The 27,831-nt window shown below is 38.8% G+C and overlaps 1 protein-coding gene across 2 annotated transcripts in view; it reads right to left on the reverse strand.

Moving 5' to 3' along the window:
* Positions 1-27,831, reverse strand: part of GTDC1 (glycosyltransferase like domain containing 1) — a 159,765-nt gene that overhangs the window by 81,129 nt on the left and 50,805 nt on the right. The window contains exons 3-4 of one of the 2 annotated variants that reach the window (XM_082312087.1): positions 10,186-10,353; positions 7,129-7,302 (exon numbers count right to left, since the gene is read on the reverse strand). In XM_082312087.1, the coding sequence (XP_082168213.1) occupies positions 7,129-7,302; positions 10,186-10,353 (342 nt within the window). The remainder of the gene's footprint in view (positions 1-7,128; positions 7,303-10,185; positions 10,354-27,831) is intronic. The other variant, XM_082312088.1, reaches the window with a different exon arrangement.

The following is a 27,831-nucleotide window of genomic DNA, read 5'->3' on the forward strand; positions in this document are numbered from 1 at the left end:
GTATTTAGCACTTTGGAGGATCCTACCATTAATCAATAGCCTTTTTCCACTTTGAATAGAAGGAAAAAAAAAAAAAAAAAAACCAAACACAAACCAGCTTTAAGTCTGCCGTGACAATTTTAACCAATTAAATTTAAACTTCACTGATTCTTATTACAACAATTTGATGCAAACTCTGAAAGTATTTCATGTCTGAATCCTGCATGGGGATGATATTTAACCCGATGCCAGCCTTAAGGACAAAGATTCTGTTGTGAGAGGAAAAGAGAAAGAGCAGATGGAGAACTAGGTAGGAAGGTGGAAAAAGCCCAAAGCAGGGCTTGCGTTTATTATGCTTTAGAAAAGGCTTGTATTTATTATGCTTTTTTTAAAATCATATCAGATGGATGAAAACTTTTGATACTGTGGAATTTAAAGTAAAAATATATGATTGTTTCTATTCCGAGTAAGCATAGCTGAATTACTGTATTACAGATAAGCTATTCCCAGAAGAATTAAAACCACCATCCATACCAGTTGCTGATGAAGGTGTCATTTTCATCTCCTCTCCCATGACATCCCTCAACTTCAAATGCCCACATATATTACGGCAAGGTAGCCTATTCTCTTTCCAAGTTGCAGAGAAATTATTATGCATGGAAGTGCATAATAATCCAGTCCAGTCGTGACTCTACCACTGACTTCCCACATGAATATGCACGAATCAATTAAACCTCTGAATGCATCAATTTCCTTCTCGAGTAGTAATGATAATAATAATAATAGCTGCCCATTGTATAGGGCACTGCATGTAATATTTTTAATGCCTGCTAATGAAATGTGCTATTAATTATTAGAACGCGGTTTGGTTTTGAAAGCCAAGTACCAGCGTGTCTCAACTTTGAATACAAAGTGCCACAACTTGAACGTTTCTAAAAAACCGGCTACGGGAAAGTGCTTACAAGTATCATGGCAAATCCTGCTTAAAAATCAAACGGTATTTAAATCAGTATGAGAACTTTTAGAGATCTTACCAGCTATACTGCAGAGAAATTTGCAGCTAAGGGGTTAATCAGATTAGATGGGAGTGGTTACAGGCTCGGTGCCACAGGTTTTGCCCTTTGTGGCTTCTCACATCCCAGACTTGGAAAATATGAGCTGTGATACTGAGAAAGGTAAGAAGCCAGCACAGCCCCATAGTGATAAATGAGTTTGCATCATCTGTCATTAGAACTTCCTGCCAACAGGGTCATTCCCTATTAAATTACCACTTGTCAATGTTTAAAATACTGATTGATAAATGACTGTGCCAAAACTGATAACACAACAGCTTTTATTTTCTAATATTCTTGGTTACCACATTCTGCTACTTCAAGATACAGATATAGTAGGGGTTTTTTTTCCAGTACTTTAGTGAAAGACAATTTAATCTAATACAAAACTAACAGGTACTGTATAATGATTGGTCCTGATATACATTACATACTATTCTTCTTGCCAAAATAAACCTACTGGCGATTTAGCGATATGGGTAGATCCAAGTTTCACATTTCATCAAATGCTAGTAATCTGTTTTATCAATATAAACTGCATTTTAATGAAAAAATTCTTTTCTTCAGTACACTTCACTTTTAATGCCCCGGAGTATAATAATTCGTTCATGCTGTAGAACAAGAATGTTTTACAAGACCTTAACTCTCCAGAGAAATTTCTCTGTAAATACAAAATGCAAGTTTTATGGGAATGTGTTGTATGCAACATGAGCAGTACCCAACATAATAAAAAACTAGGTTGCACAGAGAATTCTGCTTAAGTATCCTTGTGAGCTATGGTGAGACTAAATGGTTATTATGATAGCGTTTAGTGGAATACCTATACGACAGATAAAAGAGAGTCAGTAAAACTATTTTTGTCCCTGAATAGATAAAAAGAAATTACTTTTTAGAAAGTTTTGCAAAACGAATACATCCCAGCAGACTGTTCAGCCAGGCCCACCTCTAGGAGGGCACTCCCAGTCTGCTGCTGCTGGAGAGTTCTGGGGAGATTTTGGGGATAAAACAGGCATGTTCTGCCTGGAAGACCAGGCTGGGGCAACAGCTACTCCGCTGCAATCCACAGAGAATGGAAACTCTTGCATCGTCCCCCACCTCCCCGATGGCACGCAACGCACACATGGAAGGAAGCATCATGTACAAAAGCACCACTGCGTACGGATGTTTGATGCACCCTTCATTCAGCCACCCAACCCCTCGCAGTAGATGCGGCTATCTGCACTTTGCACTTATCCCAGAGATGCAGAAGGGAACCGACCTGCTGCCAAAGGCTCCAGAACTGAAAGACTCCATTTTATGTCCCTTTTAAGCCAGTACTGCACTTTCCTCCCAATAGGTGCTGTGTCCCAGATCTTGAGAGCATCCCTTGTGCTTGTTGCGTAACTCTTAGCGTGCCAACACCAACCCTCAAAACCTGCTTGCGGCAGGTGAGGGGGAAAGACATTCAGGGGAGTAATTTCCATCACCCAATTCTTCAGCAGCAAGCCTCAAGGTAGGAGCAGTCTATTGGCATTTTCTAATTATGCTAACTACCCATAAACCGTGGTGGCAGGGAGGCTATGCCTACCAGAAAGAGCACAACGCACCACAGAGATGCCTGAGCCACCACCAAAGGCGGTAGCTTGCCTCAGTACCAGAATCACTATCATTAGCACAGTACTCCACCTAAACTAATATATGCTATTTCACTGGAAGGCTAATTAGCCAAAAACGGCTCTCCTAAGGTATACTGCTTCCCGTATGCAAGACAGTTCACTAGAGCTCACTTGGGTACCACTGCTGAGCATCTCTCTGTGCAATGTAGACACGTCCCCAGTGCCCACCTATAGCTTTGGGCTCTTGTGGATTCAAGTCTCTCCTTGCTTGTTGACATCTGTATTTTTCCAGCACAGCAAAGCTATTGTATGGCATTAGGACTACAGAGGAAGGGGAAGCCTCTTGGTTATCTAAACAGAGGTCTGAAGTTCAGCCCTGCGAGCCTCATCCAAGTGATGCGATTTTTTTTATTTCCCCAAAACAGGCTCCCCCACATGTGACAGACACGTTTCTGCACAAGAGATACTGTCGGCGTCTTTTAAAAACTTCTGCTTTAGTCAGGAACTCCCCTGACTGGCCCTAAAGTACTCTCTAAATTGGCAAATGCTGCCTCTCTTACACATTTTGAAGTAGAATTAAAGATTTTTAGACTGTTCTTTCGTCATTTGCTTTTATAACTTAGTACAGTTAACGGGACACTTTCAACCATTTGATTTTATATTTTTTAGTTATAGTGTAACGCAGATAGTACAAGATACTCGCTAACAAGTTCCACTTAAAAGAAGCTATTTTTATTTTCTGCTGTAATCCTCATCCTCTCATGTTTCTTTTATATTATTCCACCTTAGTCCAATGTGCATTCTGAGCTCTTAGGAACGTTACTTCATTCTCGCTTATGAAAACATCTTCCTTTTCTACCACGTCGTGATAATAATAAAGATATACTACAATCAGAGGAATAGTAGTAATAACCAAAATCTATATTACAATTTGCATTGAAATGAATTCCAAGGAGTACCTAGTCTGACCCCGCTTTGCTGACTGTCACAGAGAGTATGGATGCAGATGGGCCAAGAGAATTCATACAAAATATCAACAAAGACCTTCCAGAGGTGTTCCAGCAGGGTCTGCTGGCATATGGAGATGCGAGTACCAAAGACAACATCATCAGAAGCGGAATTTTCTTCCTGGCCCATAGTTTTCCAGTGCAAAAGTGGAAACAGATTATATCAAAATAGACTCTATTGATTGTATAGAAAAAAAAATTAGGATTTTATTTGCATTACAATAGAAAATATACTGAAATTAAGCCAATGACAATATAACTGTGAATTACAATGTATTTAATTCACTGTGCTATAAAACCCCAGTCTGATACACAGCACATATGGCACATAAGATCAGCTACTGGTCTACCTCCCTTGCGATACCTACGCACTATGAAGTGACAGCCTTAACTTAGAGGGGCTTTTGTCTCCAAGCTTAGAAGTACTCCGATACGTCTTTCTACATAATATACTTCATCAGAATGTATGAAGAGGAGAATTCAAAGTCAGAAATTATAGCAGATGAATATACACGGAGTAGCTGTGGCACCACAGGCTGCAATATGGAAGCTAGTCATCGTCAGAACCAGAAAACAGGAGGATTAGGTCAGTAAATTTCTTATTCTGCTAAATCCTCAAATCCTTTCATCTCTTCTCATTGTCAGATAAGGACCACAGTCTGGTGGTTTGCTCTGGGAACACCAATATGTGCCCTTATGCCAAATATTTATTAAAAAGAAGAATCTTTATAAAAAAGCATCAATAACTTCCTCTCACAAGTAGAAAAGCAGTGATTAGATGCCCATCTGAAATGTGTTTAAATACACATTACACATATGTATAATGGTACCTCTAGTAGTATTCACAAGTATTTCCTAGGGTATCCTTCATCATTTTACCTTCACTCTTAAGCGATCATTTACTATGCTGCTTGTGCTAGTTTGTATACCCATCATCTACAGTAATTACATTAAAAGGTAGATACATTACAGGATTAACTCATGTGACATGCTTCTTTATTACTCTGGTTTTGATCAATGGTCAGATATATTTTATTTTGCCCTACAATTGCAATATTAATCTAAAATAATCTCAAAAAGATCACCTTCACATGCGTGAGGATGATTTCTTAAATCAGCTCGCTCCCAAATCCAAATGAAGATTACGTTTAAGACACAAAGGCAACCTGAGACGTTCACATGCAAAATAAAAGAGGTCAAAGTAAAGAAAAAAAAAAATCACCCTGGTTATTTTGCCTTCAGAAATTTTAAATATTTTCCCAACATCTCAGCAAAATTATGCATTTTAAAAAGACTGCAGGCACTGAAATGATTGTCAGTCATGCAAATAATCACTTACTTACACTGTATGAGTTCGGTTTGGATAAAGCAAATTACCATTTGAAAATAACTTGAAAAACACTCTGGGCTAAGAGCTTGCTTTATAAATTTTAGCTTGGCCACAATTTTTCTTAACCTTTTTCTCCTCAATCTCCATTCAGTCAGTATACTAATACAGTCAAAATTAAAAAACAGCCTTCAATTGCCACAGGTGCATTCAACATTACTTAAAACATGATCTTGTAAAGAAATAGTAAATACTGGCTGCAGCTGAAGGTCAAAACCCAAGGAACTTCAGAGTTATGCAGAAACAGTCCTTTCTTCTGCCTTTTTTTTTTTTCTGTGACAGTATTGGGCTTTGTCTAAAAAAAGCCCAAACTTACATCTAGAGTTAGCTGTTGAATAAAATATATATTAGAAATACTAGAGCTGTGTTTACAATAACTCTGCTGAGAAATTTGTACAGTCACACAGTTGTTTATGAAATCTTAATTTTGTCCACCACTGCTGCAAATAGCTTTTCGATATAATCTCAAGTGGAACCACCACAATAAAAACGTGAAAGGTGTCCTGCTTTGTGAGATGAGATTTAATACAAGGGCAGGCTGTTAAGAAGAGCACTCAGTAAGACGGGATCTTCCCACTTGATCAGTTTGGGTAGCAGACGACTGATTTTACCCACCTAATCACCTTCTGCTTTGGACAAACGATCACTGTGCGTATGACTTCAGACTAATTTGTCAGGTCTCGTTTGACCCCATCTGCCAGGGCTGACAAGTCCAAAAGAGCTGATTTAATATACGAGACAGGGTTATCACAACTTCATCTCCAAAACTAGGCTTGGGCCACATGAGTTCCTAGTGTATGCCAAAAACCACGAGACCCTTTTAAAATGGCTCGATATCAAATATGCTAAGCATTCACAGCATTCCCTCACTCTTGAAAAACATGGTCTCTAAGAAGCAATAGTAGATCCTCAAAGATATATAGGTACTGATCTCCACTGCCATCCAGGCAGCCAAGTCCCTAAGGAACACTGGAGGATTTTAACCCACTTGCCAAAAAACATAGGCTTAAAGAATTAACTTTAGACATTGATTTTCAAATGATTGGCATCAGTGCTTTACAATATAAAGTTTTCCGAGATACTGAAATGCAAACCTTGCAGTGTGAACATCAATAGAGTGCACGACCTCAGCTCCTGTACGAAAAATCTCTCTACCCCAAACTACCAGAAATGTATATTTAGCCTTTAAAATAACTCTAAGTACAACATGGTCAGGGACAAAGATCTCAAGTGTGGCCAGAACTTATTATCAGATCAGAAGCTGGACTCTTGCAGAGTCATTCCGGTGCTTTCCATCCTTATTTCAGCAAAAAAATGTACCCAGCATCGCGCTGTTTTAAGAGTATAATCAAATTGCAGAATCATACTCTATTTAGTACCGGTCCCACTGAAGCAAAGTTCCTGTTCGGTGGGAGGAGAGTCCCTTATAACAGGAAAAACAATTGTGCCCGGTTTAATCAAAAGTGAAAAGGATCTCGCGAATGTTCCCTTTGAGCCACATAACCCACCGCTAATTTCAAGACGGGCTCTGAAACGAGGGTAATAAAAAACGTCCTTCAGAGTAACCGAGGAAGACTGAAGAGCAACTACGGCTGCAGCTAATGCCAACATCTGCAAGTCCGCTCCCTGCTACGGGGATGCTTTTCACCTACCTGGAAAGCAATAAAAGAAGAGGTAGGGGAGGGAGGAGGGAATAAAATCCCACTGCAACGCACCAAGGGAAATATAGCTTCTTGACTCTAGGCTTATCACTTTTACTGTTCTCCAGCATTTCTTTCGCCTCCTTGACCTCCCCTGTACAAATATATACAGAGCTGAGAAGCAGGCCACTCCTTAAAGACTAAAACAAGTGGGAAATCACTAAAACAAGTGGGAAATCACTCATCCTGAACGATGCAAGTTTGTACGACACGCACTAAGGACGGGCTCGGCAGATCAGACGCTGCCTGAATAGCCTCTGATTATTGAAATGCATTTATCAATTAGGGGATTTTGCATACTATCAAACTCTTTCATTAATGATGCTTTAGCTGATTAGTTAGAACGTCACCATAAATAGAGAGTTTTGACAGACTGGAGGCAATTTATGTCGTGGAAAACGTACTGACCTGCTCACATCAGGAAACCTGACTGGAAAATAAAGAACTTGGCACTTCGGTCTGATTATTTTTTCCAAATCCTTAGGTCTGTGGTCAGGAATCAGCTTCATAAATTTTCCAATGGATGTAAGAAACGATTCCATATTAAAAGCAGAGTTGAACACCACAACATCAGCAACCAAACTGTAAAAAGTGGTTAAGATTAATGAATGTACTGCTGCTGCAAAAGGAACCAAATTGTTTTAAATGCAATGGAAATAGGTACATATTCTCATAAACAAACAAAAGGTGCAAGTGGAATGCTAATTAAAATCAGCCTTTTCCCATGAATTAGGACTAGCATATGTACCTTCATTAGAAATGCCTTGATTTCTGTCTATTCACGCTTTGAAAAATTTTTTAACTTTTTTTTTAACTAAGTAATAAATTACTATTATTAATCTAAAGGAGCACATCCTACTCTATCTGTGGATCACTTTTTATTCATAAAATGGTAAGAATAATATTACTGACATTATCTCTTAAAAGCATTATAAACAGATAAAGCCCACTGTAATACAACTTTTGTAGAAGTAAACTTGGAAGAAAATGAAGATTTCTTAGAAATAATCCTTCGCACCGAAGGACAACTTACCTTTGGTTAATCTCCCTTTGACTGACCAAGTATGTCAGGTAGCAGGATACTAGAGAAACAGAATGTTACTTTAACCTATGCATACATAATCCTGATTAAAAGTATATTCACTAAATGTAACATATAATAAGGTCTGTACAGTCATAAAATACCCATAGCACACAGTAGCAAAAAAGAAGTTCGAAAAAATTTGGCACATTAATGCAACATTTTGTTCTTTACTGCTATGTTTTAAAATCAACCAGAGCAATAATTTTAAGATGTAGTTAAATGATAACGTAGGTATTCTTTCTCTGCTTAGAGTCAGCCTGGAGAAAACGAGAAGCTATCAAAAGGCCTGAAATATCTGGAAGTTTATCCTGGAAGTGCTGACACAATCTTAGCTACGCTGGCAAACACGCAACGCTAACGGAGGTAAGAAATGCTTTATGGCCGGTTGGTTTTCTCAATATGTTATATATTGTAATACAGACCTATGGGTCATAAGATACATCGAGGACACACGTTCATAAGTCACCGGGCTGGTGAAAAGTATATTTGAGGTGAGAGGCTGTCATTCATCCTCACTGCATCTCACCGCTGTCTGGTCAAGAAAGAACTGACACTGCTCACCAAAGCAGCAGGAGTCAGCAGGAAAAGGAAAATAAAACCCCCAAACATTAGAGAGAAATAATCCTTTTCAAGCAGGCTGCAGGAGCCGAAATGCTTTCTGGAACCCCTCTCTCTTCCCCACCTTTGGTTTTTAACCCGTTGGCCTCCTCATTTTTGTACAAACGAGCCAGTCATCTTTTCTGCACTGATTCAATGACACGATGGCATCTCTGCCCAACTTTTTCCTAGAGGTTCTGCAGATCACTTACAAATTAGAAAGATCCCGTCGCCATCACTGCCTGAGCAGCTAAAAGGAATCTCAGCCATCATTGAAAAGTGTGATTTTTTTATTTTTTTTTTACATAAACTCTATAGAAACACTAGGGAGAAGAAAAAAAAAAAAAATCTCTTTCCTAATTATCCAAAGCACCAACCTGGAGATTCAAAGTACTCCGATTTTATTTATCTCCAAAATCTCTATGCAAACTGGAAAGACACATTTTCCCATTTCTAGCATTTCTAGCAGACTTGGAAGATGGGAAGATGGCATGTCTTTGCCGAAGACCTCTAGGCAGTTACAAACAGCACAGAGGAGATGGCTTCTATCTGCTGTTAAAAAAGGGGCTTCTGCAGCAACAGAAATGGAAGATGGATATTATGTAATTACATGGAGAAGCTATTGGAAGCTGAAGGAGACAGAATCGAACATCTATAGAAGTCATGTTTTTTTTTTTTCCCCCTAATAAAAGAAGATACTTTTATTATCTTAAAAATGCATATTTCGAGGATGTTTGTCAGCTTACAACACACGTGAAAAATAACTGCCATAATAAAGCAAAATATATATACAAAAAAATATTCCTTGCCCCAGTGCCAAAAAATCTTTTCTGTTATAACATCTGAAAATGGCTGCTTCTGTTTTCAAAGGATCTTTCACTACACTTTCCCATCTTTACTGCTAAGCGAAACATGTTGCAAACGCAGTGGCAGAAGCAGCTGCAGAATGGCCAGAGCATACACAGATCATTATTTGAGAAATTTCACTATCAACTGGCTCGTATTATAAAGATGCAAAAGCTTAACTTGCACCTTAAAATGCTCAATCCCTGTTCCTAGTAATTCCCCTACTAACAGATAGGTGAGAAATACCATGGAAATTAATTTATTTCAGTTCAAAACAACTGAGTTTTGCTGTTTCACTTAGGTCTGTACAGTGCCTAACCACAAAGCTCTTCAGCATTGCTGTTATTAACTTCTTTCATTAACTCAGATTCGAGAAATACATTTGTTTTTAGCAACAATAAAGGACCGCAGCCTTTAAAACGTCTGGGTATTTTAGCACTGCACAATTTCTGAATACTAGATGAAAGAAATATAAGGATTTATCTGGTATGTTTACTGCGCTCTCTTCACAAGAAAAGTGCTGCAGTACATTTTAATTTCTGTTTATTTCTCTAAAACCCTCAATATAATTTCAGTTGGATGCAGTAAAAGCTATGGCCAAGCAAAAGCTGATTAGCTGCAGCTTTGCAAACCATCCATGAAACAAAGCATCTCGCTTACGGCCAATACACAGGTCAAAACGCGCACCGCTAACGGCTACGCCGTGGCAGCCCAGTATAGCATCGGTGGACTTTATACAAGAAATTGAGATGACTTTATAGAGCAGATTGTTTCTGCCACAGCACTTTTATCAACCTCTCTTCAGGGCTCTGCTGGTACCTCCGTTTGCTACCGGGTCATCATTTATACGGAGGAGGAGGACTCAGGGTTACGATGCTGCAAGGCTGTAGACAGAAGGACACCTTAAATAACATGGAGCGGTGCAAGAAAACACCTACCATGAAAGAATCTGGTTGTATCCATACTGAAAATCCCTTTCCTGGCATTTCTGGACAGGATACGCCAATTGATTCTCATGGAAGTAGAGGACCTTTTTCAATTTGCCAAGGTCAGGGCGGAGGGCAGCGAGTTCAGCCAGGTTAAGCACCGAGCTTGCAAAGAGGATCCTGGAAAACAAGGAGAGCAGTGTTTACTGGCTGTGAGCATGCTCACAGGGGTCACCCCTTCCCCTTCTCCCCCCCCCAAGAAAAACATAACCCCTATAGGGACACATCAATAGCTAAGCCTTAATACCATGTAGCAGCATTCGAAGTTTTGATCTCTTAAAAAGCAGCTGCTAAGAACTCAACTAGAAAAGCACTGAATCTCATTGGTCTTCCCAGCTCGGTTACAGAGAGATGCAAAATAAAAAAAGCTGGATGGATTTTATTGAAAAAGGCAAGAAAAGCTGTATCTGAAGGACAAATGGAACAAAGATAAGGCTGACTAGGGAATACTTTGCTTGCCAGTTTCATTACACTTTACTTCTTTATGCAACCAACTACTGAAATTCAATATATGAGCAGGAATGGCACATGTTCATGTTATGACATAAACCCTTTTGATTTATGCAGTGCACTTATCTAGTATGGTCTGGTTTTCTTTTTTTTTTTTATTCCCAACCTCTTTCTGGTTCATTTTCACGTTTTTATGAGGTATCCTCTATAATGAAATGTTGTTTCTACCCTTGCACCCCAGTATTGCCGTAGCACTCCTGCTATTCCAGTCCACAATACTGCACACATCCTTCAGTTCATATAAAGGAAGCACAAACAGCACTAACAAGCTGCTATCTTAGCCTCATATAACTTACCAGGCTATCAGAAAATTAATGTCTTTAAACATGTAATGTGAAATCGTGACCCTACTGTAACCAGTGGCAGATTCCTCTGCATTTCACCAAAAGTATGCGAGCATCTCCTGTCCCCTGGCTAGTGCTGCTCTCGAGCAAACTGAATCCTGAACCTACAGAGAACTGCAGAGCCGCAGACATTTCTCATCATAAGGGATCAAAAAAAAAAACCTGAGATCAGGTATTTATTACACATAAAACATTAAGTTTTAATAAACTACTTTTCAACATAGCATGTTTCTTTTTCTTTGCTGTCCACCATTCTAGTGATTCAGATTCAGAATTGATTTATGCAATGCTTAATTCTTTTAAAATCTTTCTTTTTTTTCCTATTTTTATTCCTATTCTTCCTATTCTTTATCCTATTTTATTCCTCTTCTCCCTTTTTTTATATGGATTTTGTGTTTAAGATTACTGCCAAACCGACATCACTAATATTAAAAACTTCTGATCCTGGCTGCCAACCTTAAAACTCATGAACTTCCCCCAATAACCATATATATATATATCACTCTCTCTCTCATAATATCACCTATGCTAACACACACCATTCTTAGATAATCTGTATCTACAGAACAAACACTTTCTAGAGAACAGATCCTGTATCCATCTTCATCAACTTGAGTCAATGCTAATCTGAAAGGCTTACGAATGTAAGAGATGAATGTTATTGCCTTGTTCATCAAATATTTGATCGTTCTAAAGGGACTGTCAAGCAGAATGCCAATTAAGATACGAGCTCGGGTTTATTATGAGCCATACTAAGAGGAAAAAATAGTTTTACGTAAGTCATCACTTATTTGTCAGGAAGAGTAATAACCTCGGGACCTCACAAGGCCCTGGCTGCCAGACTCAAGGCAGAGGCAGGAAAACTTCCTACGGGCGATGCAATGCCCCTGCTCCGAGATGGCCGTGAGTTCGGCACCAGAGTGACAAAGTGAAACACAAACAGGAGAAAACATAGCCCAAATGTTACAGAAATGAGGCGAAACGGTTGCTTGGCAAAATTTTGGCTACTTCTGGATTGTGCTACCGCTTATCCTTTACTGATTTTTCAGAAAACCTCTTTCTGCAATGAGTTCGGAAGAAAACTGAATTGATGCAGGATAGCGTCTATGAACTTGGCTGAGTTTGAACGAAGAGAGGGGGAAATAAAGAGATGGCACATTGGGATTAAAAACACGGGAAGCAGCAGAGAGCAAGGCACGAAAGCAAGAGTGGGAAGAGAAGCCAGTGGGGGTGCCAAGGTTAACACGACGACTGGAAAGAAAAGGGCAACGGGGAGCACGGCGAGAAATGAGATCCAAGATTTAAGCTTGGACAAAACCGCGTACCTCTGAAATATCTGAACTCGCTCAGATGGACAAAGGAATAACTAGGAGAGGAATATGAAAAAGAGATGGTTATATCCACAGGAAAGGAAAATAACGTTTGCAGTACCGGCTTAGACAAACCAGAGGATTCGATAGCATCATTAGAGGGAGCTGGAGGCCGGCTCCTAGTAAGGCAAGAAAGGCTGAGAACTTGGAAAGCTTGTGAGAGGTAGACCCAAATTTTGCCCACTGTAAATGGGAGGGGATAAGACTCAATTATCAAGCAGATCGCTTATCACTGCCCAGCCCATCAATAACCCAGTGTCAAGAGAAAACTCTCGCGATTACTGGCAAATTCAGATTTAGAGCCTGAAATGACACTGCTTATGTTTCTTACAGAAAAAATAATACCAAAACCATTTAAATGGTAATATTATTAAGAAAACACCCTCCTTGATTCACTTGCTTTACTTCACAGCACTTCCAAAATTTAACCCAACAAATACGAGATGCTCTTATCCTTGTTTCTTTACTGGCATAAAAGCTGCTAACCACCAGCCATAACCGATTGCTCTGGCATTATAAGCTTAAATAACACCTGACAGGACGAGTCCCCACGAACATGCCCACAGAGCAGCCGCGCACGTGGCTAATGGACTCACGCAGGGCACTGGAGGATATGCTGGAGTGTATTTCCACTTAACACCTATTACAAGGGGAAGAAAGTGAAGTTTATTATAATGTAACGTGCGACATAAATATATGTCAGTTGTCGTTCCGTGTGACATCAACTTTCATTTTACCTCGGGTTATTATTTAAGTAATAAATCCTAACAAGGTGAGCTTTATCATCCCATGTAGTGTATCCGGGAGGTAGAGACACAAGGTGATGGCAAGAACGCTCGAAACATGATAATTCCTGACAGCTGCTGCTTGAGCACAAGTTAAATTGAACAGTTTATCTCAGCATAAAGATGTTATAAGGTTTTATGTTTAATTTAAAAAAATTAACATAAAACCCAGAGAAAGCAGAGTTAGGCAATCTTTCACAAACATGACATACTACAATCACTGTATAAGCTGGATTAGTACTTATTACTATGCTACTAGAGAATTAAGCTGTTTTTAGACCACCAAAGAGCTTTAAATTGCAACTTTTGTCTCTGTAAGAGAAACCTATATTTAAAATGTCTGCTAAATTCAAATTAACAGCTACATCATTAACTTACCATCTCACAAAACCCCCCACATTTCAACTGCTATTATGGTATTCTCATCCAGACCTATCAACACTACAACGTATAATATATACAGTACTCTTCAATATCGTGTGAATCATCACAAAACCTGCGTTGAAGGTGACATTTCTAACACAAGTGCCCTAGTTCTCCTCTCCGACATATCTCCAAGTATTTTTCTGTGTCACAAGTGACCTTCTCGCATAGAGCAGGACCATCACACACGCAGTAGCACCGCTGCCTTGGAGGCTGGCCAAATTTCAGGGCCACCATCCACACAAGCTCCGGTCTTACACTAAGCTTGTGCTTAATCTGAATCACTTAATAGTCCTTCTGACTTCTGAGGAACTACTTATGTGAATTAAGTTAAGCGTGTGCTTAATTCATACAAATATTCATGGGAAGGAAGCTGAGCGTGCTTGCAGGTTCAGAGCCACGACGGGTCCGGAGCACGCTCTGACCTTTGCTACTGTCTTCCCCATTATTTTACTCCAAAAGACTGAAAAGAGGTAAAATATAAAAACCTTTACTTTTTTTAATTACCAGCAGACAAAACAACTAATATAGGTTTCCATGTATATCAAGCAAATTATAAAAGTAAAGGTGCTAAAGTATTTTTATTTTGCTTTATAAATCTTCGTGTCACGTAACCACGATTTACTCTTTTATGGCATTGCCCTAAATCTTTCAATTAAATTCCCATGCAACTTAACTAAAAACACATTTTGCTTTCCCCTTGGGAGACCACACAGGGCATATTTATGTATCTATGGATATGGAGGCTGAACTCTCCAATTCACCAGGCTTACAGCACAAAGTGAGTTTAAACCAGCACTTCATTTGTACCGGAATATTCCCTCTGTCTTGCAGAAGCTCTGCCAGCATGAAGGACTGACGGATGCGGCCACCGTTTGGATCATAGCACAAGTAACCCAGTTCCCCCTGGAAAAGGAGGAATGCTGTAGGGTATGATCCTGCAGGAGCAACAGGGACTGTCCTGCACCGCGAATGAAATCCAAGGTCATAAGTCTCTGCTGCAAAACAACTACATTCACAGTAAAATGAGTTTATGAGTGTAGATCTGGCAGTCCAGAAAAAAGGTACGAGCACTCTTCGTTTGCCAGGTGCAGTATTAGGATAAAACAGAGTTAGATTTGGACATCACTACAACCATGAGCCTTTTAGGGGGATACAGGTACTAAAAAAAGACTGTTTGTTAGATGGTACTGACTGAATTGACATTCATCCAGCCTTCCGGAGGGGCGCATGAAGCTGAAAAGTGGTTTTGCACCAATCTAGAACTAAAACCTTGAGCACTTGGATGCGTCAAATCCCACCGTACTTCTCACAAGGCACTGACCACTTTGCTCTTGCCAAGGCCCAAATTATACTGTATCTGTAAGCACATTTCTCTCTCCTGAAATATCAATTGGCAGGCCTAACGTCAGACAGCAGAGTCTTAAACCCTCAGATTTTTACCCCAAATACGGTTTTATTCTGGGCACGGTTCTTGTGCACTCAGCAGCGCGATGTCAGGGTGCCACCAGAGCCCACACAGGCACTACGACCCAACAAATCGTCATCGATAACAGTCAAACACAGAACACCGTCACGCCACTGCTGCTGGCTACATCTTCTCCAGTTGATCAGAACCAACCAAAACTTTATAGCAAATAACAGGAGCCATGAGGGGAACCACCTTCTAGTGAAGGCAAGCATGGTTGGGTAAGAAGCACTCTCTTCTCCCAAGTAACAAGCGATGGGACGAGAGGAAACGGCCTCAAGCTGCGCCAGGGGAGGTTTAGGTTGGATATTAGGAAAAACTTCTTCACCAAAAGGGTGGTCAGGCACTGGCACAGGCTGCCCTGGCACAGGCTGCCCAGGGCAGTGGTTGAGTCTCCATCCCTGGAGGTATTTAAAGTACGGATAGACGTGGTGCTCGAGGACATGGTTTAGTGATGGACTTGGCAGTGCTGGGTTAACGGTTGGACTCGATGATCTTAAGGGTCTTTTCCAACCTTAACGATTCTATGATTCTATTGAACACTGCTCAGCTATGTTGCCTCCTTAAAGGTCAAGGAAAAGACAAGAGGTATGACCATAAACATATCCACCTCGAGAAACAAGGGCTTCAGAGACAAAGGTGTCTTCAAGCTCCTCTAGATCAAACCTAAGGGCTTTGCTTCCTCCATCATACAGTTTCCTTGCTTTCAACCCAGCAATTCAGACAAGTCCACGGATTTGGCTTTAAGTTATTTTTCAAATGTAAACTGTATATCAAATAGAATTATTAATGCCTGGAATGTTAAACAGACCAGTTATTTTTGTTTATCATCATACACATTTTTATATGATCAACTTGCAGAACTTGCATTTTTACCACTAGACCAAAAATACACAAATTGCAATCAAATACAAAATGCTTTTCCATTTTCCATTAAAGAATAGATGAATCTGAATTTCTGAACAATAAATACTAATAAGTGATAATATATGACAGTATACAGTATAATAAATAATAAATTAACAATAATTTTTTGACATGGAATGTACAAATGTCAAAAATGCTTATAGATATAATATATATCTCATAAATTAAGATTTTGTAGATAGAGCATAATTTGAAATGTTTACAGAAATAATTAAGTCTTACTATTTTAACGTTCTTTATTTTTCAGAACAAATCACAAGGGTTGTCATGCCTTTCATCTTAATTAGGCCATGTGTTTGTCTTATTTATTTGTTATGTACTTTCATAAACGTTTACAAATATTAATTGTAAAGAAAAATATTTTTTCCTCTTGCTGTAATTACTATATGTACATATAGTACACAGTGATAAATATTCATGGCTGTTACCAGTTCAATAGTTTCGGATTTGGGGTTTGTCTTGTATACTAAAATACAGTAGAAATGAATAGCTTGTTTGAACTCATACTGCCAATCCCTTTTTAATATTTTGATTTAAAAATACATTCTCCGTCCCTTGTTTTACAGTATATTATTTCAGACCATAGCCAAAATTCTTGTTCCTACTGTGACAGACCTTAGTTTTCCAAAAGACTGTACTGCCTAGAAATGAAATGCATTTTCCCCTTCTTCATATATACCATACCCCAAGCAAGACTCTCAACTCTCTGCAGGCACATCTATTTGACACAGCTGGAGTAGAAGGGGGCTGCGTTTCCAGTGTCCACTGTTTCATGTCCCACCCTTCCCCGTGTCTCCTCATGCCACCCAGATTTTCAGACCTGTTAGAACCACGGGTAGAGTTCTTGAGAACCTCCTGTCTCAACCTGCTGACCTCACTGATGTTATCCAGCAAAACCAGAATGGGGCTGCAGCTGAGTAACAACAAAATCTCTCACCTTTAAAATATTCAAGAGGTTACATAAATGCATGATTTCATTTTCAAATTATTGGGGTTCTCAGTTCCTTCCTGATTTTTTATCGCAAATAGATGATCGGAATATTTACATGCAAGCCAGCCTTACAATCTGATTTCGGGGGCCAGATCCCCAGCTGACACAATTGGTTAGGAACGAGCCTTAAACACATACCACCATTTTCCATGACCTTTAACTCAAAAAGACACCGAAAAGGATGTGAAAACAGTTAAATCAAAAGTACTTTTCTATTTAACGTCAAGAAGTAAACTTGAAAGAGACTCTCTCACAGATAAGACTTTTAGATGTTTGAGGGGGGAGTATTTTGTTTGGATTGCTTTGGTTTTTAGGCAATGGTACTGAAGCTTCTTGAATTTTATTAAATGTGTGGTACTATTTTTTTTCCCTGATTTGTAATTAAATTTGGCTTCAATTAATTACTGACAGATGCACATTTTTACTTTAGTGGCCAGATTGTTCACCATGGGCTACATCATCCTCTCTGTTTCCACAAAGGGAGAGGTCGAGACCAAGCAGCTACAGCTGCGGTGATGGGGGGAAGGAGAAAGCCATGAATCCACATCTTCCTCGCTCAGATTTCGGCAGCATTAAATAATGAAGCGAAGGCATCTTATTAGAGCAGAACATAAGCAAATCGGAATAACCCACTAGTGAAAAGTAGCTGTTGGGTCTATGAGATGTACGGACTAACTCCGCTCAAATATATGTTGCGACAGAGCAAGAAAAAAAGAAAGAAGAAAAAGAGAGGACAATGTCTGAAGGCAACAAATTCACCAAGGGTAAGTACACAGTGAAAAGACTTTTTAAAGAAAAAGACTTGTAAAACTGATGTTCTACTCAATTAGGTAACATTTAAAGAGCATTACTTATTGGTTTCAAGTCTGCAAATTCATTTCATTGGGAATCTTATCTGTCCAACTCCAGAGAAAAAACAAACACGTCAAATGACTGGCACGAAAAATGCAGTACATCCAAGAGGTTGTAGCAACATGGAGAAGTCTTAAGACTACAAATAACACTACTATTCAGTAGAAAATCCGAACAACAAACTTTGAGGACCATTACTTCACATCATCTGGTGTCAGTTTGGATCCAGGATTGCACAGAAGAGCCCATGTTGTGGATACATGGATCCCACTGCAAGCAAGGCCGATTTATACCATTGAAGGGGAATCAAACTCAGTGCAGCACAGACTCACCCAAATAGTGAGAGTTTCCCTTAAAAAGGTTTATATGAATAGCTGCTTGAATTAATGAACGGCAAAGTAAAACAACTGATTTTCCTTTATTTTAAAATCTCTCCCAATTTTGAGGTTTACACATCTTATATTTTGAAACAACAGAAGCCCCACTCGCTTTGCACAATCACAGAGAGGATGAGCAGGCTCTTAGCAGACTGGTTAGCAGTTTTACATTTCAGTGCCCCAAAAATCCTATTCTCCAAAACATTTCAGACTGTTTTGTATGTTGCTTTATGCACCTTGATATCTAAACACTTTTTTACAAATTTGAAGACTATCACTAGAAGGAACTTAGTTTTCTTAGCAAATGGATTTCACATTTTTCTTATATCCCATGGCTCCGATTTCATCTCGCACGATCTATAAACTTCAAGTCCTTTAAAAAAAATATTTTTGTGGAATCTAACGCTCTCATAGCTGATTTTCCGAAAAAACTCCCACTCTGGAGCATCAACCCAAGGCATAACTGCTGCCTACGAATGAGGACCTCAGGAAAAGCAGGATTCTTCCCAGAAAACTAATACAGTCCTCGAAAAAACTCAGACTGTCATAAAACCTGAGCAGCTGGCAACTCTGTCACCATGAAGTATCCATATGGAAGACCGAGATGTGTCAAACTACCCAAAACGAGTTTGGATAGTGCAGAAGATGGAATAAATAATTCAGTATCTTCAACACTTTCAACAGCAGGTAGTAGATATGCTACCTGCTTCTACAACGTGCCAAAATGTAACATGCGAGTGAGAGCAAGCGAGAGAATGTGAGTATCTCCAACCTGTTTTCATGAGGATATTTTGCTCGAGGAACTTCTCTTTTTAGAGGCATATGATCCGTATCAGATGTTTGTCAGGAGCAGGCAGCACTACAGAACATTAGGAATAACTTAGTGATTTTAATATATATTCAGTAAGTGTATACTCCTTCATATACATCTATAAAAAAACCCCATATCTTAATCAAATATTACAGAAAATATAAGGGAAGTGCAAATATTTATTCCTCACAACTGCCCTTCACACTTCTATAATATTTGTGGCTGTGGCACAGTGGCAACTTTCCTGCCATAATAAAAGCCGAGCAAACTACTCAATGCGATCAGTGAACTGGCAATCAGAACTAGAATTTAAATGTTTCTGCTCTGCGTTCATGCAACACTTCAACTATAACACCACATTGTGCGGTGCCAATCTCCTCCCTTCTCTTCCTATAAGAAATAGCCACACGTTGGCACATAAAGGTGGATCATGTATACCGACAGAAGATAAAGTGACACTTTATCTCCCTAAGAAATTAAAATAAGACTATTTAATGCTTAAGAGCCTCCAGACCTGTATACCTATGTAATAAACCAAACGAGAAAGTGCCATTAGAAGAAAGGGCATGTCACAGCATACTAGTCAGAAGCCTCCAGGAGAGCAGTGGCTCTCCGATTTGCCTTTTTAGGTCAAAATCAAATATCGTCACTATTTCTCAAATATTAGCATGGGACAACATGAGCTACTCACTAGCCCTGACTGACCGTGACCACTGCAACATCTTGCTGGGCATTCAACATTGCTCTTCCAGCATCTCGTGCAGGTAGAAGGTGATGTTCAGTCTCTGAGACCACAAAAAAGGAGGTTGCAATAGAGCCCCTCTTACCAGTAGGTACCAGAGGACCAAAGCCCTACCTACATGGAGATATTTATCAACCAGCACTTCACCAAAACCGTAGGGACAGCCCGTAGACCAATACTGAAAAAGCGTATCAATAAAGAAAAATTCAGTCTTCATGTATTACACACTATTTTCAGCCACTTGACTTTCTTATTAGATCATTTCTTAACTCAGCAAAGCCCGTACTCACTACCAGATTTGAACGATTACACCAAAATGGCTGAATGACCGATTGAAGTGAGATTTCAAAGAAGTGAGACAAACACTCTCCTAAATTCAAAAGCTGCCAAGCATATTTCATCAGACTTTCAAAAAATAATTGTTTTGTCTGTTCTGAATTAAGCTTTAAGTCCTTTAAGAGAGGTTTCTCTACAAACATGGCTAAAGATCACAAAGGGGAGCACATTTGGATTGAATGTAGCCCTTCAGTCATATATTTATTAAATAAAACTTGCATCATGCCTGGCATATACCATAAGCTGTTTTATTTCCATTTACATAACACAATTTTAAAGTGCAATCTGTATTGATGTCCTAACATTTTATTTCACGTGTTATCATAACAGGCCTCTACCTATAACGCCACCAGCAAAAGAAAAGGAATAAAAAGGTCTCAGCTCTGAGGCTTGGGCAAGGCAGTTTGGAGCTCCTGGCATCGGACATAGAGGACCAACGCAAGAGCAGAGACATACAGGAGAGAATTCAAAGGAAAAGAGAACGTGCTAAAATTGTGAGAGAACTTCACAGTTCTGAAACTGTAGCCTTTTGCCCATTTTTTAAATGGTCTCCAGCTCCTGGCTGCGAGTTTTGCAGGGTTAACGACTACACTAGTCATTTACAGTCACATTAAAGTCAATTTTTACAACACAGATGAATTCCCCGAGTCCACAAACTGAACCCCAACGCTGCAGCATTTTGAGATTTTCCCCACATGGAAAAATCCAATAATAAAATAATAATCTAATAATAATACTTTTAGACTTCCAGATATTTTACAGATTATGTTTTCCCAACACCTCTCACATGCAACTCTGGTATCTTGAAACTTCTGAATGCCTTTTATCATTACATAAAGCATCCAGTGCTGAATGCCCATTATTCCCCAGTAACATGCAGGAGAAATACACGCCTCTGGGGTTGAAGTCATACATAACAAAGTCAGAAGAATATACTAGATGCTTTCTAATCTTTAAGATTAAGAAACTGAGGCCAAAGCTCGCTTATCGAGGGCCACGAAGAGAACCAGTGCCACAGTGAGAACTCAGGAGCCCAAGCCGGAGCTGAAGATAAGCGAGTGTCACAGTCTAGTGATTTAATCAACTCATATGATCATGTCCCCGTTTACATATCTTGTGGACCCTGCTCACCACAGTACCTGACAGATGTCCCGAAATAAAACGTTATCTTCGTGAGACTGTACATAGTGATTCAGTATTTTCAGATATCGTATTTTCAGGCACAGATAGTACACGTATATGCACATATGTTTGCGTGCGTGCACACACAGGTATATGACACATACATACCGTGCACATATATATTTTCTGCACTTCTATGAAATTCCACCATAACACTGTGAAGCACTACATTCTAAATTAAGCTATTTAACCTGCGGTCAGGAAAATTGTTGACAACAGCTAATTTGTTATTAGGAAAAGATCATGCATCTCTCCGTCACAGAAAGCCAAAAATCTGTCCGAGGTGGCTGGCCGACAAGCTTTCATATCTGCAACAACTGAGCAAAGTGAAATAGTTTTGGTGAAGGTCACCAAATAATAATATTTTTCCAGCAATGCCTTAGGACTACATGTAAAACCTTTCAGAGACTCTTGAAAAGGAAACTTTACTCAAGCTGTTTGTCAGGATGACCGGAGTTGTTCTTTGGAAAGTATTTCCAAAAAAGTTTTGGAGCGCTGGTAGCTGTACAATCATATGGGATTAATTTTCTGTATATCTCTCTATATATTGCTGGAAGAAACAAATTAACTTCAAAATTCAAAGATCTTTATACAGCCCTGTGCTCTTAGGTACAAATATTTAAGTAAGCTCTACTTACTGTCAAACACTGAAATGGATATTAAATTACATTAAATTATTATAGATACAAGTAGTAAAATTTCTTTTCTGCTTTCTCTGTGAGCTCCTGCATCTTGGTATTTCTTGCACTGAGTATAAAAGATAATTTAATATTATCTGTGATTTAAATTCCTGCTTCTATTAAAACACTAAGTGAGTGCTGGACATATAAATGCATGCCCAGAAGCCTGCGCCAGAAGTCTCACGAATATCCCCCGTAAGGGATGACTCTACAAACTGGCTCAGGAAAACAGTATTTATTTCCCATGTTCCTTTCCCCAGCATCTTGCAATGATTTCGGGATGCCATCCCTTCATTCACCTTTATTGCTTTTCTTAAAAAGAAATGAATAAACAAACAAACCACACAGAAGGAAGGAAGTAACCATTCCAGCCCCAACTGAACCCAAAACTCCCCACTGAGCCCTATGACCACCACCTGTACGTGCTCAGCGCAGCGGGAGCTGCCCCAGCCTGCAGGCACACCAAGAGGGAGAAATGCTCCTCTTGGCTTCAAATATGGTATTAAAGAAAGGAATATATTTAGTGTTTTTTTTTAAAAAAAAGAAAATATATATATATATATATATATGGGAAATCTCCTTCTCTCTTTCTGACACAGGACCTGTGGATTGGCTTGATGAGAAAGAAGCAAACCAGTAGATAAAGTATAAAAACTTAATTTCTTCCTTTCTTCTTACTCCTGTGTTTGGATAAATTACCACAGATATTAGTAGAAAGTACAAAACCAAGGAGGAGCAGGGCACTGGTAAAGAATATCAAGCCAAAATTACATCCATCAGGGTGATACCAGCGCAGTGTCCTGACGGGTGCCACCATAGACCTCCTTAGGGCTACTGTTTCAAGGAAAAATTAAGCAAGATTACACAGAAACAGTTCAAGATTGACATTTTCCAGCTTTGTGTCATGTTACATTATTTGAATGAATCTCAACTTTTAAAAACATCCGAACACCAAAGAAAAGCAAATGAGGGCTGTAAAAAAGAAACCACACTCATCAGAAATAAGACTCTTACTAGAAGCAAAAGAGCCACCCATGTTGAATACTACCCATAGTAAGAAGAGGTAACAAAGTCTTTAAAAATATATTCTTTTTATTGCAAGTTTAATATGAAAAATGCTTATTATTCTATTAGCAATTTCTCCTGGCGACGGTACTCAGGTTGTGCCTATAGGTCTTTGCACGTCCATCTCGCAAGAGCCACTGGATGAAGCCCAGGGTTCCCACCACAGCTGCTCTCCCAGCCACACCACCTCCAAGGTTCAGAGTTACACAATGCAACAAGGGCTCAGCTTTATTGAAAGCATACAGCCCCAAAACTACAGAAAAAGCTCTTCAGAAGTATAGGGGGAAAAAAAAAAAAAATATGCAGGATTTCTTTCTAAGTTACCCAAGAAATTTAAAGCAGCAAACACTCAACCTCCCTCTTCTCTCCACTCACAAGCACTTAGAGAAAGCCTGTTCTTAACCCTTCTGCACACACAAAATTCCCTTTTATCTTCCGTTTATTTTCATTTTTACCTGAGAGGCAGAGGAGAGTTGGGCTTTTATGTACAAAAAACACGAAGTGGACTTTTTTTGCAGTGCATTAGACTGTGGTCTACTTCCACCGATATGAATGCATACCTGAATTTCCACAAAAATAACAATTTTGCCTTTCTGATTTAAGTATGGCATATATTTAATGTAACATTCATCCATACACATTCGCACTGTTTAAGAACTGGGCGCAGGTGTTCTTAATAAAATAAATTTATTTTTAAAAAGGATGCTATTCTATAAGCTTTGAAGCTCACACATAGTCTAACTTAACCCAGCTTGGGCTCATCTGGTCTTTAAATGACTTCTTTCATGTGGTCAGCCCACGAGCCATACGTACTGCTGCTCAATCACGCCACCGTACATCGTCAGCGTGAGGATGATTTGCATGATTTGCATTTCCTGTACCGTTTGAGCTTCAATGAGCTCTAAGCACCACGTACAAAAGAAACCACCGCCAAGTAATGCAAAGATTTTAGTTAAACCAGATGAGACTATTTTAGTCAGGCTGCCAACACTGAAAAAAAAAAAGTCTCAGGGATATCCTGTTAAATAGGGATTTATTTGGAGGGAATCTGAACCTTAGATTCAGACCCTTACTTTTAAAATATAAAAGTTGTATGAATTCCTTAATAGATATGGCCTAGCAGAAAATAATTCAGTGAGAACATATTTTTTTTTTTCAACATGCCTTAGATTTTGGCACCACATTATGTTAGTAATTTATTTATTTAATGGTACATAAATGGGTTCTGATTACATTACTTTTCCTACTGTATAAAACTAAATCTAATTAAACCAAATTCACTGATTGCTGGTTAAAATTTCTCCCTATGAAGAAATCTTTTATCACAAATGATCAATAAAAGCTGTTGGACAAATAACTATGATAGAAACAGCATTACAGTGGGCTTCAATGAATAAGTACTAAAGTGGAGAAAAAAAAAAAAAAAAAATGTACCAGAGCCTCGTTGTCATGAAAAACAGAGACAGATGGGGAGACAGACCTATATGATGCTACAAATAGATGAATATCTTGCAAGGATTTCAACAAATGTTATAAGACCTAGTCAAAATTTGAAAAACTACAGATTTGCTTGTGCTGCTGTACTGAAGTTCACCTGAAATCCAAGCCATAATATAATCATTATCTATATTATCAAAGTTTCAAGAATAACGATAAAAAAACCAGAGTATCCTTAAAGCCTTTATAAGATCTTTTCTAGATACTGGTACAATTAATAATGTCATTATTTAGTACAAACCCTGTGTTGGTACAAAAAAAGATTAAGAAAGTTTGCTTTAATAGCTGCTTTGGAAATGAGGTATATCCTGTTCCCGACTTAAGAACAAAAGGTGTGCACATAAAATTCATGTGCAATATTCTGTTTTATAGCAAGTCTCTCTTTAAAATGGTAGATAAATTCAGACACTGGAAAGATTAATAAATACTAGCACGCTGATACAGCGAACTGCATGTGACCAGCTACAGGGTGTACATCACGTATCCCTGATAGCAACCCAAGACAGTCTGTTCGAGCACTCAAGGAATCTGCATATAATCATGCTTAATAAAAACCACAGAAAACTCCCGTAGCTGTTGGTTCCAAAGGACATTCATTTTTAGAAAATTAAGTTGCGTCTCCATTTTTTTTCTATTGCTTAAATGTAACCAAATATAAGAAGTGGCAGAAACTGTAACTGAGGGGTTAAATACTGTCTTGAATACAAAAATTCCAATTATTCCATTGTTGTCTGCAAATATACAGTCAAGAGCAACATTTAATCACAACATGTACTTTCTATATTGTGCCTGTAAGATTTAGTAATCGAAATGGCTACCATATTAAAAATGCATTCTGTCATTTTTCCACTTAGAGATCTCCCGTATAACGCTCTTACTTAAAGGTCAGCTAATTTTATTACGGAAAGTAACTAATAACCTTTATTAATTCTTAGGCTCGCAGTTTTCTAGCGCATCAACCAAATAAATAATACACTGAAGGAAGACACAATACGAACCAAGCTGTTGAATATCCTCTCTACTGTGTGGGGAAAAAAAGAATCTGTATTTGCAATAGACAAAAGAGGTCATTACAAATTTAATATGTGGTTTTTTGCTCTGGAAATTATGAAAGCACATATAGATGGAGCTTCTTTAAAGCCAGGCTGCTGGTCCTCCCCCATGCTCCAAGACACTGAGACCACTGTATGAGGTGCTAAGTCCACTAATATCCAAGCACAACCAATAATCCCAAATGTTACCCAGCACCTTTTTTTTTTTTTTTTTTTTTTGCTCATTCCCTAAGTTTGCAGGACATGCACAATATTGGAGAACATAACTAAAAATTTTGCTTACAAACTCTTCTGCTGTCTTTAATAAAATAAAATGACTGAACAACATGAAAATGTCAAAGTTAAAAGTATACGTATTTATATTTTATTCTCATTACATCTCTTGTATGGGAAGCACTATCCATGTTGCACACTATATAAAATGATGCAAGAATATCCAGTGGTTTATTATGTAAAGCAAAAATACTTAAGTAGATCAGAACGCAGCATTATTCATAATCAGCCTTTCCTAGCACACTGTTTTGGGTGAGTTTGTTCCTAAGAAACATTACTACGCTTGAAACTAAAAATAGATAGCTATTTTTAGCTATTTAATCACATGAGGAAAAGATGCAGTTTGTATCAGTCTCCTTTAATTTAGAAAATAATTCCATAATGCACCCCGCACGTATATCATGAAGATCCCTGGCACACAACCTCCGGGCTCGCACACCGTGAGCCACGCGCCGGCTGCAAGTGGAAGCAAAATGGGTTTTAAAAGATTCCAGCAACAATAGTCTTGTGACTAAATCAGAAACAGAAGCAGAAGTCATGAGCCAAACAGATACCTATCGGTTTCCTTGAGCTTAATCTGATTAAAACATGGCTCTCAAAAATGCTAACTAGAGTGCCACGTCAGAGAGCAGGCAAATGATAAAAATAGTTCATGACAGGAAATCATTATTAACCCAGCATTACTCGTGTATCTGTTATGGAAATTTCCCTGTAATTTTTCAAGGTTTCCCCTTATGCTTTTCTTGAGTTGCCTGTTACACTACTTTTTTTTTCTTCTCCTCAATAGCGTGTAAGTTTGAGATGTAAAAAGAAAATTATCACTGCAATTTTCCAACTATACTCTGCTCAATACCATCTCAAGTGTGTCATACATCAACTTGTCATTCACTTTAACAAGAAATCACATAACATTCAGAGGCAGAAAATAATCCAAAATGGGCAAGTGCCACTATGGCAAAAACACATTCATATGCCATCACAGGGAAAAAAAAATAATTTTAATCTTAATTTCAAGGACTTTCATAACGAAAGCATCTTAAAAATATTTAAGTGGGGGGAAAAGTTTCTATGGAAAGCTGCTGGGAATGACAGGAGAGCCATTCTAGAGTCCACCAACCAAACGTAGAAGAACAAACTTTTGATAATATACTATCGCAGCTCAACCTTAGTGTTTTTAAAAGCTTACACAAATAAAATAAAATTCAGCACCCTGAAAAAATAAAAAATAAAGTCATTATTACTATCCTTCCTACTATTACCACCCCTCTCACAACCACCCTCTGGATTACCGTGCCTTTAGAGCACTCCATAAAATACAAACTAGACTTGCAGCATCTCGTCCTGCCTTTAGTTACATAATCCAGAAAAACCTTTTACAAAAAAACAACCAAACAAAAAATAAACACAAAAAACACTGTTACGAGGTCTTATCTTACAATGCTAACTCCAGTTACTAAAACCCGATTTTGGCATATTGAGGAGACTTCAACAAACTAACAGCCACCCCTAAAAACTTTTGGTTTCTTTTTAAAACGTCACTGGTGAGAAAAAAACACCATCAATCAAACTAGCTGTCTCTTCATTGAAAATAGGCATTTCACCTCTAATGATGATTCAGGCTTCCCCAAAGGAAAGCCATGATTTAGCTGCCCGTTGACGTGCTGGCTTTCCAGCAGAAGGACACCCAACACCCGCTCTGTTCCACCGCTCATCCTCCTGACGGCCCCTTCGCCCAGCAGCCTCCCCGCCGCTCCGCGTGGATACTCAAACACCAGCAGGTTTTTAAATTTTAAGTCAAACTCAGAATTATTTGCCCCTGGCACATCATAAGACAAACACATGATGTGGGGAAACAAAGACGTACTTCAGAGGTATCTATAGAGAAGCAGGGCTGGTCTTTAATCGAACTCCTA

The sequence above is a fragment of the Platalea leucorodia genome, assembly GCF_965183815.1.
Source record: "Platalea leucorodia genome assembly, chromosome: 5".
NCBI lineage: Eukaryota > Metazoa > Chordata > Aves > Pelecaniformes > Threskiornithidae > Platalea > Platalea leucorodia.